This window comes from Rhinoderma darwinii, chromosome 7 (genome assembly GCF_050947455.1).
Source record: "Rhinoderma darwinii isolate aRhiDar2 chromosome 7, aRhiDar2.hap1, whole genome shotgun sequence".
Lineage (NCBI taxonomy): Eukaryota > Metazoa > Chordata > Amphibia > Anura > Rhinodermatidae > Rhinoderma > Rhinoderma darwinii.
Window position 1 is genome coordinate 90,812,450 of NC_134693.1, and position 15,023 is coordinate 90,827,472.

At 41.1% G+C, this 15,023-nt stretch overlaps 1 protein-coding gene across 2 annotated transcripts in view; it reads right to left on the reverse strand.

The window, feature by feature from the left end:
* Nucleotides 1-15,023, reverse strand: part of SYNGR1 (synaptogyrin 1) — a 109,964-nt gene that overhangs the window by 5,648 nt on the left and 89,293 nt on the right. For both annotated transcript variants that reach the window (XM_075833661.1, XM_075833662.1), the window contains exon 2: nucleotides 5,277-5,514. In XM_075833661.1, the coding sequence (XP_075689776.1) occupies nucleotides 5,277-5,514 (238 nt within the window). The remainder of the gene's footprint in view (nucleotides 1-5,276; nucleotides 5,515-15,023) is intronic.

Below are 15,023 nucleotides of genomic sequence, written 5' to 3' on the forward strand. Positions count from 1 at the left end.
CAGACCGAGTAACGAAGTGCAGAGATTGTGAATAGACATCCCGTGGAATGTCTATTCACTGTCTAAACACTTCAGTATTGTTAATGTGTTAGTATAAGACAGCACATAGCAATCTAAAAGGATCCCTATGCGCTGCCTAAATGAATGGAGAGGAGTGCATGACGCTGATTGGTCACTGATTAGACCAAGTGGGCGTTGTACAGGGGAGTGTATGATGCTGACCAAAGTAAATATACGCCCAATTGGGCATTAAGCAACTCATTAGCATAAATCTAAAAAAGCTAATAAAGTGGTGAAAATAGATAGTTTTTTAAAAATAAAAAGCACTGCTGTCACCTACATTATAGCGCCAGTCTCCTTATGTAGGTGACAGGGCACTTATAATGTGGTGACAGAGCCTCTTTAATTTAAATGTTATGGGCACCGATAGAAATTGCTGAGCGCTGTACTCGGCCGTTTCCCTCACTTCCATATACTTTGAATAGAGTGACAGGGTTCATGTCCGACGCTGCTCCATTCAAATCCTCCAGGTAAGCGGTCTTTATGTTGGGTGGAACACGGACATGAATGGGTGTCCCAGCGGTCGGACACCGACCAATCCAACTTATAACTTATTCAGGGGATAAGTGATAAAGGGACATGTATTAAAAGGTTGTTAACAAGTTAGTCTTAATGTCCTAGAACCTATCTACCCACTTTCTTCTTACTTTTCGAATTATTATTTTTGTTCCCATTCATTGTCGTTCTTATTACTTTTATTATTCTTATGGATTAGTCTCCCTTCACCATTAGTTTACTTTCTAAATACTCTCCCTCTTACATTTTGTTCATACACTGCACATATTGTTCTCACAGATTTCTGATGTTTAAATGTAAAGGAAGATCACAGTTTTGATGCTGCTGTCTATTTTAATTTGACTTTATTTTGCACTCGTGTCTCAATGCGATTTGTAAATCTTCTTGAATTGTTACCGAATTTGTAATGTTTTGTCTTCCGTGTGCCCTCCCTATAATCCGGCAATATTTATTTAGACAAAATTAATTTAAAAAAATTAAATAATTGGCTGAACAGCAACAACATTATTAACCAGAAACAGTGCCATCCCTGTCTATACGTTGTGCCTGGTATTCCAGCTCAACTCATTGAAGTGAATGGGGCTGAATTGTAATATATCACACAACCTGTAGACCGGTCTGACACTGTTTGTGGAAGAAATCAGCCATGTTTTTCTAATTCTGGACAACCCTTTTAATAATAAATCAGAATTATTTGTGACCATTAAAGGTCTGTTTAGCTGTTCCTAACAGTTAAAGGGGTGCTGGTGAAACTATGGCAGATATATTTAGAAGAGGCCACACTAAACCAGCATGACTACCACAGCATTAAGCAGCAATATGCCAACCCACGTGGTCTATGTTTAGTCGGTCAGTCATTTTGCTTTCAACAGGACAACATACCTACAAGCTAAGAACAAAGAAAAGTGATAGTTATGTCTCAGATGGCCTGGTCTAAACCCAATGAAAATGGTGTGGCATAAGTTAAAGGCATTTTCCCTCTATAGAAAAATTCTCAGCATATGGGGACCTCTTCAAGACTATTGGAAAAGCATGTGGCTTCCATAAGAAAATGGTTGAGAGATGCCCTAACATAAAAGATAGTTTTTGGTTTAACATTTTCTGGTCACTGCATCATTTAATGTATATTCGTGTAAAGCTTTGACAGTTACTGCAGTTACGGTTTGCCATGTTGGAGATCTGAGACTTGGTGCATTCCCAATAGTTTTAACCCCAGTTTTGGCTTTAATTTTCAGTTCAGCGGTAACCGGAGCAGAGATTGCACCATGGACCCACTGTTTCACATGAAATTTTATGGCCTGCAGGGACAAGGAGAAATCCTTCTCATCCCTCTGATCCTGGACACCAAGGGAAACACAATTTGCAGGTGGGGAAAAAAAAAGGGATTTCATTCTTAGATTAAGATACGTCTGTGCACAAGTTACTAGTTGAGGATGGGGAGAATGAGGCTAAGATCACACATTGTGGATTTGCTGCAGAGAATTTTTGCAACAAGCTGCAGGAAAAACCGCAGTGCCAAAATCTGCACCAAGTCGTGCAGATTTTGGTGCGAATTTCCCTTTGAAAAACAGCATAGTAAAAAAAAACAAAAAAAAAACCCCAAAAGATACTCTATTCCCTTGGCAGCGCTTCCCTGGTCCACCCGGCCTTCAGCGATGACGTGTTGTCACATGTGACTGCTGCAGCATTCACGTTTTAATAAGACATCGCTGGAGGCCAAGTGTACAGAGTCTGTCGGGGAACAAGGGAAACTATGCCACGGTAGCACCAATTGAGAAGAGTAAAGTGTTCTTTTATTTTAAGCTTATTTTGATTTGCGGATTTTGCTTCAGATCCATAGCTAATCTGAATCAGAATCCACAACCAAAAGGATTTTAATGGGAAAAATCCACAACAAACCCATGCACTTTCCACAGCAGATATTGACATATTTCAAAATCTAAACCGTCTGTCAATTTCCGCACAAAAAATTTCCTCAACATGTGGATGCAAGTTTTTCAAAGCCTTGAGGGGAGTTCATAGAGTTTTTTTTCACGTTTTTTGACACGGAAACCGCGTCGGAAGACTGCTGAAAACAGCGCTCATTGATTACAATGTGGGAGGTGTTTTTTTCCCCATGAGCGGTAACACCTGCTCGCGAGAAAAAGCAGCGACATGCCCTATCTTCGGGCGTTTACATTTCTCACCTCCCATTGACAATAATGGGACGTTTTTCGCAACGTTGTTTGCCCACGGCGCTCAATGGCCGCGGGAGAAAAACGCAGCACACTGTGTGCAAAAAAAAATGTAAAATCTGCCTCAAAATAATTTGCTGCCTGCAAAAAACCCTCAGTGTGAACAGGGCCTTTGTGTGCAAATTCCAAATGAAAGGTCTCCAGAGCCAAGCAAAGTACAGCTCCAGCTTTCAAGAAAGACGAGGCTGATCGCATACGTCATTGATCAGCACAAGATGACAAGGTCAAGTATAATCATTTCGATTGGAAGCTCTTACGGGCAAGGACCTATCTCCTTTTATTTCATTGTTTGGTCATTTGATTACTTGTAATTTCACTTGTTTGTTACATCCCGAATTGTAAAAAGTAATGTGGAATATGTTGGCGCTATAAAGATTATTATGGTTATGAAGTATTCAGCAAAGTAGAATGAACACCAGTAACGTCGCAGTATTCGTGGCACTTAGGCCCTGTTCACATAACACTATACAGCCTATGTTGGGGGTATAAGGCAGGACTGCTGATGGAAGGCTTCAACGTATCCTAGAAAGAGAGCTGCGGTTACGAGTGTTGTAACTATTTAGCTCAAGCCTGCTGCCGATAAAGTGTACAGCTTTCCCTAGGGTCCCCGGAAGCCGCTCAGGTTGAGCCCTCTCAAAGCGGTGCAAAACTGAGGGCTGGAGCCAAGGGGAAGAACTAGTGTGCAGCACCCTATAGTTATAGGTACTGAAGATACTCCCTATACGGCCGCCGGAAGTACAAGTTGGGAAAAGCTCCCGACTCATACGTCGAGATGAAGGCTTGTGACAGATGCCATACAGTGGTATCCATCACCAAAGAGTCCCTCTGCTTTTTAAAAAAAATAAAGTATACGGTGTCATATAAAATATATATATATATATATATATATATATATATATATATATATATATATATATATATATATATAATAATATCCAATTGTAGATGAACACAGCACTCCAACTAGCTTTAAATTAGGCCATGTGCACGATACCAAGATAATGAATCACTTCCCCAACTTGAAATATACAAAAACCATAGGAACAAGGAACGGCACCAGTTCTTCAAGATTGATGAAAAAGAGTGGATTTATTCACCTCAAGTGAGCAGCGACGTTTCGGTCTGTCAAAGAGCCTTTCTCCAGCTATATCCTGTTACAGCTTGAGAAAGGCTCTTTGACGGACCGAAACATCGCTGCTCACTTGAATAAATCCACGCTTTTTCATCAATCTTGAAGTCCTCGTGCCGTTACTTGTTCCTATGGTGTATTATATATATATATATATATATATATATATATATATATTAAATTTTACTTCATACGTTATTTTAACAGTATACAGACATATACAATCCTGACAGAGGCCGAAAGGAATCTCTTTTGGCCTCCGGCAGGCTAATTCAGCGCTATGGATACGCATGGCTGGTACACCAAAAGCTTTCCCAGTGGACACACTAAATGTAAACGTGATGTGAACAGTGTCTTAGCAACATAGTGATAAAATTGGCACCAGGGATAATAGTATAATTTACACAAAAATCATATAATTGGGAGATGGCATCAGAGTAAGGCCTTATTCACACAGACATGTCCGTTTTGCGCGCACAAAAGGTCCGTGTGTCATCAGCATATGGTGCTCGGCTGGTTGATTTTCGTGCAGCCGTCATGATGACACTCTGGTTTTATGTTTACAAACAGAAAAACACGTGGTGCTTTTCTGTTTTCATTTATAGTTTTTACTAATGTAGCGCGCATCAATGGGTGCGTGCAGCGCGAAACACGGGCAAATATAGGACATGTCATGAGTTTGACGCAGCGCACGTACATTGCGTGAAATTCACTGACAGTGTGAACGGCCCCATTCATTAACATAGGTCCGTGTGACGCGCGTGAAAATCACGCGCGTAGCACGGACGTATAATACGTTCGTGTGAATAAGGCCTAAGAATCATATAAAGTGTAAGGCCGTAGCCGTGTGCACGGCCGTGATTTTCGGGTCGGCCGGCTGCGGACTGTCAGCTGCGGGCCGCCCGCAAATCGTAGGACATGCACATGGCCGCCGTCATTGTTTTCAATGAGCCCGGACCGCAGAAGATGTCCGTAATAGGACATGCCCGTTCTTTCTGCGGTGTGGGTTCCCGGGCCTTGCACGGACCGTAAAAACTACGGTAGTGTGCATGGCCCCATAGAAAAGAATGGGGCCGCAATTCTCCTGTGGATTTTCGGGGGAATTGCGGCCGCAAAAACACGTTCGTGTGCATGGGGCCTTACTTGGTTTCAAGATCAGGCTCACAAAACTACAGTCAGGCCTGTGGAGTTAAACTTTCAAAAAGCACAATTAATGCTGCCACTTAGCTAAAATGGTCAGTGACCTCTGATTTGGACAACATGGCGGTAATTTTCAGAATTAAAAAAAATATTAAAAGCAGTGTTACAAGTTTGATAAAAATGTAGAATCAGCTTACCAGACACAGCAATATCAGATATTACAGTCTTTTTGCGGTCTTTGACACTGCTAATCTGTGGGAAGTGGACATCTACTGCCAGGTATAGAAGGCAGGTGAGAAAGGCCAGCACTCCTACTGTCACACCATAGGTGCAGGCACTTCGGTTTTGGTTGAAAATGCAGTGTTCCTCCTCTTCGCTTACATTATTAATGTATCCCTCATTGATTATGCACCCAAAGACTACAATTGAAAACACCTGTAAAAATCAGAATGAACTAGTGTAAGAAAACAAACAAATAATTATTATTATATACAGGGGGGTGCATAAATAGGTATACAGTTTAAATAATTGGTAAATTCGGCATGCCCCTTTTATAAACCGAATCAGGTTATCAATCGTGGGTGGTTTTCCTCAATACACCTATCTTTGATCGCTCCTTTGATGGTACATTTTTGTGTGATTTATTGTGAGTCCTCAGCAGAGAGGAATGATTCTGTAATCAGGTACCACAGGTCGTGTCTCCAGCATATGGACAAATCAGATGAGTCAGAGGTGCAGCCACAAGACAGTGTCCTCATTGTCCAGTCCCCACAGGGGATCATCAGGAGGCATCACCATCACTCAGCTAGTCACCATCACTCAGAGTGTAGACCAGCAAACCAAGCAGATCCAATTATCTCCCCCCCACTGTGTCCTCATCGTGGCTGTGGCAGACAATAGTTGGGCAATACACATAATAGTACAAAGGACCACAACTCCCATACAGACAGTAGAAATACAAACTAAAGTCATTACAACAAATGATGGTGTCTAGAATCTGCCAAGATGTTCCTCCCCCTCAGGGGTATATAAGGGCCTGTCCTGGGAAGGATGGGGGATCTCCTGGATGTAGACTTTAATGAGAGCTGAAGCGGAGGCCAGCGTTCTGAGGAGTTTCCTGTGATTACACGATTTTGTGGACTGTGTGCTGTTCCTGCGTTGAAGGCTACTTGTTCTGTAAGCATTGGATGAAATAAACCCTGTTGGAGTTGCCCTGTCTTCACTGGCTCTGTTGATCGTGTATTCGTCTAACGAACATATGGGGACTTGTACGTCTTGATCAGTGCTATCAGCTTCTGTGGATTTCACAGACTACCTGACTGTAGCGGCTATCACTATTATGGGGCACTGGGGCATCCAAAAAAGCGGCAAAGAAGTATGCAAGGTCAGCATTGAGGACAGAACATGGGGGTGTTTTGCAGTGCGCCCGCCATGTTCTGTCTTCAGTGCCGCCGCTCATTAGTGCAGAGCGGGCCGCATCACATCATCCAGACGGCGCGCACTTGTCAGGACACAGGAGCGGGGCAATGACTATTATACAGTAGAGGTATCAATACGTTTGCGCATGCACAGTATCGATACATCCCTAATACACGTACATACACTACATATATATATATATATATATATATATATATACACACACACATTTTATATCTATATCTATCTACCTATATCCATCTATCCATCTACCTATATCCATCTATCCATCTACCTATATCCATCTATCCATATCCATCTACCTATATCCATCTACCTATATATATCTATCCATCTATCTACACTTGAGAAAGGCCCATGTGGGCTGAAACATTGCTCTGACGTATGGGTGAATAAACCTTTTTTCACTGAATTGGAACCTGTGTTGTGCTGCCTATTCGTTTGGAAATATAGATGTGGGACTGGAGTCTGAGGTCCTAAGGCTTCTGAACACACAAGTACGCATACTTTGCGTTTATATGTGCTGCTCTTCCTTTTTCTAAATTCTATATATTTGGAGCCATTTTTCATTGACTATAGAAAACAGCTCCAAAAACGGACGTAAAAAACAGCGCGAAAAACGCAGCGAAAATAGTGAGTGGCTTAAAAAAAAACGTCTGAAAATCATGAGCGGTTTTCCCTTGAAAACAGCTCCGTATTTTCAGAGATTTTTGAGTTTGCGTGTGAACATACCGGAATACTATTTTTTGTCACATAATCCTGTATATAGTCCCTCAATGGCCCCTCAAACATTTTGCCCACGATTGATGTTAAGCTAACTGGTCTATAATTACCCGGGAAAGACCTAGAGCCCTTTTTGAAAATAGGCACCACATTTTGCCCTGCACCAGTCCCTTGGTACTATACCAGTCACTAGAGAATCTCTAAATATTATGAAGAGGGGGACAGAAATAACTGAACTAAGCTCTTTAACCCCTTTAGGACGCAGCCTGTTTTGGCCTTGTGGCACAGCCGATTTTTTTCAACTCTGACAAGTGTCACTTTATGTGGTAATAACTCCGGAACGATTTTACCTATCCAAGCGATTGAGATTGTTTTCTCGTAACATATTGTACTATGTTAGTGAAAAATTTTGATCGATAAATTCAATATTTATTTGTGAAAAACTACAAATTTTAGCAAAAATTTGCAAAAATTAACATTTTTCTAAGTTTAAATGTGTTTGCTTGTAAAACAGATAGGAATACCACACAAAATAGTTATTAATTAACATCCCCCATATGTCTACTTTATGTTTGCATCATTTTTTTTCACATACTTTTATTTTTCTAGGACGTTACAAGGCTTAGAACTTTAGCATATTTTAAAGAAAATGTCAATTGGCCATTTTTTCAGGGACCAGTTCAGTTCTGAAGTGGTTTTGAGGGCCTTATATATTAGAATCCCCCAATAAATCACCCCATTTTGAAAACTGCACCCCTCAAAGTATTCAAAACCACATTCAGAAAGTATTTTAAAACCCTTTAGGCGTTTCACAGGAATTAAGGCAAAGTAGAGGTGAAATTTACAAATAATTTTTTTTTGCTGCAATTCATTTGTAAAAAAAAATAAATCTGTAAACACAGAAGGTTTTACCAGAGAAACGCAACTCAATATTTATTGCCCAGATTCTGCAGATTTTAGAAATACCCCACATGTGGCCCTAGTGTCCTAATGGACTGAAGCACCGGCCTCAGAAGCAAAGGAGCAGCTAGTGGATTTTGGGGCCTCCTTTTTTTAGGAATATATTTTAGGCACCATGTCAGGTTTGAGGAGGTCTTGTGGTACCTAAACAGTCGAAACCCCCCAAAAGTGACCCCATTTTGGAAACTACACTCTTCAAGGCATTTTTCTAGGGGTATAGTGAGCATTTTGACCCCACAGGATCTTTTTTAGAGCTAAGGTGACCAAAAAACAAATGATTTTGGCGCTTTCAATTCTTTATTTCTTACAGCTTTGACCGTGCGCAATAAATTACGTTTTACTTTATTCTGCCGGTCGGTACGATTACGACGATACCATATGTGTAGTTTTTTTAAACGTTTTGCATCGTTTGCACAATAAAATGACGTTTCTATAAAATAATTTATTTTCTGGGACACGCTATTCTGAGCCGTAACTTTTTTATTTTTTCGTCAAAAAAGCTGTGGGAGGTCTTGTTTTTTGCGGGACGTGTTGTAGTTTTTATTGGTACTATTTTGGGGTAAATGCGACTTTTTGATCACTTTTTATTCTATATCTTAGGAGGGGTGGTGACCAAGAAATAGCGATGCTGACATAGTTTTCCATTTATTTTGTTTGCGGCGTTCACCGTACGGAAAAATTAACATTATAGTTTCATAGTTTGGGTCGTTACGAACACTGTGATACCAAATGTGTACTTTTTTTTAACGTTTTCATTTTTTCCCTATAATAAATGACTTCTTATAGGAAAAAAACAACTTATTTTTACACTTTTATAAAACATTTTTATTAACTTTTTACACTTTATATTTTTGTTTATTAACTTTTCTTTTACTTTTTACACTTTATTTGACACTTTGATCGCTGCTAGAATACATTACACTACCTAGGTAGTGTAACGTATTCCAACTGTCAGTGTGACGTCACAGTCATTCTGACAGTTAGTCTACGAGGATCAGCAGAGGCTGATCCTCATAGGCCGACATACATGGCAGACCTGGGGGCCGTTGTCTGGCCCCCGGGTGCCATCACAAGCATCAGAAGCCCCCACGATTGCATGGGGGCTGCTGATGCGCTACAAACCAGCTACATGCGGAGATCGCAATCGAGCCCCGCATGTAACTGGTTAATTGCCGAAATCAGCGGCGCCGACAGTGTGCCATCGGGAACGACACAGTGACTTCCTGTCACTCTGACAGGAAGCCTATCAGGACCAGCCGAAGGTTGGTACTGATGGGCTTCCGTCCATGGCAGACCCGGAAGCCATTATTAGGCTTCCGTTTGCCATAGTAACTATCGGCAAACCCCGCGATTTCGGACCGGGGTCTGCCGATATGTTAGAAACCCCCAAAAGAAACCCCCAAAATTCGGCGATTGCACCTGATCGCCGAATTTAAGGGGTTAATTTGCCGAAACCAGCGGCAAAGGACCGCTGGTCGGCAAGAGTGGAGTGTCAGCTGTCGGCGACAGCTGACCTCCCGGTTCCCGGTGCACACTGTCGCCGACAGTGTGCAACGGGAAAAACTCAGTAACTGTACGTCCTTGTGCGCGAAGACACTGGCAGCAGGGACGTACAGTTGTGTCCTGGTGTGCCTAGGGGTTAAGAACTCTAGTGTGTAACCCATCTGGTCCCGATGCCTTGTGCATATTTATTTTATTTAACTTCGCTTGGACCACATCTACATTTAGCCAATTCAGTATATTAATTGATGTATTAACAGCACTGACAGCGGCTACATCAGCTGCTCCTTCTTCTGTTATATATACACAGAGCTAAAGAACCCATTAGAAACTCTGCCTTCTCTTGATCCCCTGTGATTAACTCCCCATTACCACTATTTAGGGGTCCTACATGTTCAGACCCTGGCTTTTTTTCCATTTACTTACTTGAAGAATTTTTAGGGATTTGTTTGACTATCCATGGCAACCTGCCTTTCATTTTGTATTTTTGCTGATTTTAGGTTGGCTTAGGCACCTTCGTTCCAGTGAAGACACATTTTAGAAAAACTGGATGCTTCCAACTTTGTGGGAAGGCCCTTTTCTGTTCAGGAATAACTGTGCCCCAGTGCACAAAGCAAGGTCCATAAGGGCATTATTGGGCAAGTTCGGTGTGGAAGAAATTGACTGACCCGCACAAAGCCCTGACCCCAAACACATTTGAGATTCACCCATTCCCGACATATGACATACAGTTACGTCATAGCCGGGAAGTATGGCGCGGGCTCACACAGTTTAAAAAAAAAACCTTTTCCCATTTTCCCCCTAGAGCATAGTAAATAAATAAACATAATTGGTATCGCCGTGTCCGTAAAAGTCTGAACTATTACAATATATCATTATTTAACCCGCACGGTGAATGCCGTAAAAATAAATAAATTGTAAAACGCCAGAATCTCTATTTTTTGGTCACCTAATCTCCCACAAAAAATGAAATAAAAAGTGATCAAACCGTCGCATGTACACCAAAATGGTATTATTAAAAACTACAGCTTATCCCGCAAAAAATAAGCCCTCATACCACTTAATCGATGGAAAAATAAAAAAAAGTTATAGCTCTCAGAATTTGGCGACGCAAAATAAATTCTTTTTTACACTTAGGTTTTTACTTGTAAAAGTAGTAGAATATAGAAAAAACTACACATATTTAGTAGCGCCGTAATCGTATTGACTCGCAGAATAAAGTTAACATGTTGTTTTAATTGCACAGTGAATTCCGTAAAAACGGCGTGCAAAAAAACAATGGAGGAATCGCTGTTTTTTTTCATTTTCTACCCCACAAATAATTTTTTCCCCGTTTCCTAGTACATTATACGGCAAAATAAATGGTGCTACGAAAAACGACAACTCGTCCCGCAAAAATCAAGCCCTCATTAGTACTATATCGATGGAAAAATAAAGACGCTATGGCTTCTGGAATGTGGGGAGGAAAAAACTAAAATCTGAAAGTTATTTACGACGGGAAGGGGTTAACTAGAACGGAGATTGTGAGCTAGGCTCTCTCGTCCAGCATCAGTGTCTGTGGGAATTTTTGACCATTCATCTAGAAGAGCATTTCTGAGGTCAGACACTCCAAAATCTTGTAGAAAGCCTTTCCAGAAGAGTGGAAGTTGTTTTAGCTGCAAAGGGGGACCAACTCCATATTATTGCCTATGGATTTAAATAGGATGTAATAAAAGCTCCGGTAGGTGTAATGTATGGGTGTCCCAATTACTTTTTGTCCTTATAGTGTGTGTGTGTATATATATATATATATATATATATATATATATATATCCTTTTTGGTAGTAAATGGGTCATCACTTCATGCCTCTACTTAGTTATATTATAGACAGACACCTGGCTGGTTTCAGATATGGTTATGCCAAAGCCTGGCATAGAATGTCTATCGAAGACTGTAAAGCATTCATTCACTAGTCTACTTTAAATACAGAATAGAAGTTGTACACTGCAGTTCAATTTCATGTCCAGGATCTTAAAGGGGTACTCCCACCTTAGACATTTATAGCAGATCAACAGGATATACCATAAACGTCTGATAGATTAAGGTTCTAGTTCTGGGACCTTTACAAATTTCCAGCATGGTAGTCATCTGATCAGTCCTGCCTGGTGATGCGGCCAATTGCATCTAGCGAGCCTAGCGGATTCCCATGGGAATCAATGGAGAAATTCTCTGCCTGGATGCAGTGGCTGCCTCACTAAGTAGGAGGATCATGAGACCCCCATTCTGGAGATTGACCAATTCATTTGACTCACGTGGGAGTAACCCTTTAATATATTTTTTCCTAATATTTATCAAGAGATAGTGAATAAACCAACAAAGAAGATGTTATGCCAAACTCATAGGGGTCAATTAGATACGATTTTGTACTATTAAGCACTATTAATGTGTACATTTATTTAACACCAGCTTGAGTTACAGAATGCAGTCTGGCTAAAATTCAATCATCAAAGACATTCATGCAAGAACTCCTGAGTGTCACAAGGCAACGGTCACATTGGCTATTTTAATTTAATAGGAGAAAACTGCATTAGTTTGGCATGTGACCTACAGGAAACGAGGTTACAGCCGTCCTCATAATATGGCTCTTGTATTCAGCTGAGTAAAGTATGCAATCACATGAAGAACAGAGCCTTCTATTGTTGGCCAATATAAAATGCCAAAATGCAAGAGGAAAATCTCACAATATAGCATGCACTGACTGGAAAAACGAACTCGTTTACTTTTGAAAAATGTAGTCTACAGAATATCTCCGTTCGGACATTATAATTGAGTTCTATTCTTGTGGTAAAGGATTGCTTTGATGCTATTGCATTAACGATGTTTGGCCTTTAACTAGAGCTGGGTAATTACGACCAAAATCAGAATCACGTTTTTTTTAAAAAATCTAATATTTTTTTTATTAACACATTTTCAGTTTACATACATGAAAACAACATTGAACATTCCCCTCCCACTCCACCCTATCCCACCCCTTGCTAAAAATGAGAACCAGCTTTTAGAAAATAAGAGTGTACAACACAAATTAGCACGTTCCAGTAAGTAAACAGACACCACTAGAGAGCCATCATAATAATCATTCAATATCTTATGGTCATCACATCAATGTTTTAGTCAGTGGAAAAGATGGTTTGACAAATATAATACACAGTGTCGCCACATATCCTATAAATCATTATCGGAGGAGGGCCAGAGATTAGCAGGAACTCTCAGTATCCCCAAGAGATCTGATCATATAGGCATTCGGTTTAGTAGCAACTCAGCGGAGGCCAGATCCGGTGTGTCCAACCAGGGAGCCCAAAGGTCCTCAAACCTCTTATACTTGTCCCGCCTTAAATACACAAATTTTTTGAGCCGCAGCAGAATATGGACCCTGGATTTAAACTCTACAAGCTCCGGGGGGTGGGGGGGGGGGGGTCAGTATCCTTCGAATGCGCATCTATCAGCTTACGAGCCCGATACAAAAGTCTCAGAACCACTAGTCTCTGCCCCTCCGTCACAGGTAATTCAGAAGTGTATCCCAGGACAAATAAAATCGGATCCAAGGCAATTGTACAATTATACACCTGACACACCACCCTCCTCCAAAACTCCAAGCCGTGAGCAACTCCACATAACATGCAAAAGATCAGCGCCATATTCCCCACAGCGATAGCAACAGGAATCCCCTTTATGTCCCATCTTATAAAGACGAAGAGGGGTCCTATATACCCTATGCAAAAGGAAAATCTGGAAGAGACGATACATTTCACTGAGATGTGCTAGGCACCGACTCTAGAATGTCCCGCCAAACCTCGTCAGCAATCTGACCTAGATCTCTTTCCCATCATTCCTTTATATGAAGAGGCAGAGTTTTAAGAGTGGATTCTAGTAGATACCCGTACAACAAGGAGATTATACCCTTCGTGTTTCCAGGTTGCATCAGAACTGTGAAAAAAGTAGTATGAGAGGACTGGACTATCGGGATAAGTCTATTCTGTACATCATAAGCATGCCGAAGCTGCAAGTACTTATAAAAACTAGATCTAGGCAGATCAAATTGCTCCTGAAGATTTTCAAATGTACGAAACACACCATCCGAAAAAAGACTGAAGGGTTCTAATACCTTTACGATGCCTCTCCTTAAACCCTACTAATTTACCAATTTTTTTTATAAAGAGTACTTCCCCAAATAGGGGAATAAGGAGTGTACCACACTATCCCCAGCAGAGCCTTCGCTCTATCCCAGACCTTATAGATCATAGCTAATGTAGGAAAGTCTGTCCTCCTTGGTACATGGTATTTCAGCTCCCCATCCTCTGATGTGTTGCAACCGAGCAGTAATATAATGCAGCCAAAGGTTCGGTACCGCTAGCCCCCCCCCCCATCCTCCTTTGGCCTTTGCAGGGTTTCTAAACGAATCCTTGGAATGCCTTTTTTCCATATCAGATCCAGAAATATACCAATGATTTTATGAAAAATCCTTTAGGGAAGCCATACCGGGTGCGTTATGCAATAAGTATAATATCTAAGGCATTAATTTTATTTTAGAAAGGTTGGCTCTACCCACCACACTAAGCAAAATTTTTCACCATGCTGTCATCTTACTCTGGAGCTTACTTAATAACGGGTCAATATTGACACTCAAGATCCAGAATTCTATCACTAACATGTATTCCGAGATATTTAAACCTGGATACCCTTTGAAATTGCCCTGTGGCGTCCTCCACCCCAGGGTATTGGGGTCCCACCAACAAAAGAGAGGATAAATTGATAGTTGATGTGCCATAAGGACACTAGCAAATTACTCAAGAACAGGAGCATGTCATCCACATAAAGAGCAACTTTTTCATGCATCCCTTCATAACACTCGTGCAGGGGGGCACGAAGGCAGAAGTCATCTCTGTCTAAGTGTCATACTGTCAAAGTGTCCTGGCAGTTATACTTGGCAGTTAGACAGGGTCAGTGACAGGTAAGCTGCATTAGCAAAACAAACAAACTATCAAACGCTCTAATTATTAGATTCCAAACTATCTGTTTACAAACAAGTTTGCTACCGCGCTCATCATTATAGCTGCTCTTGGTTTACAATCCTATCGCCCATTTAGGCCTTGGCAAAAAACAGTCCACATCAGTCCCTCTCTCCTTGCCTCACCCATTTACTGCTCCCATGCACTATTCACTTTCCTCTGTCAACTTAACCCATCTCATCCCACTGCTCCACATAAAAAACGCTCTCATAAATCACAGAACCATCTGCTATCTCTCTCCATTCTCCTGCTACTAGCTGCAGGGGACATCTCTC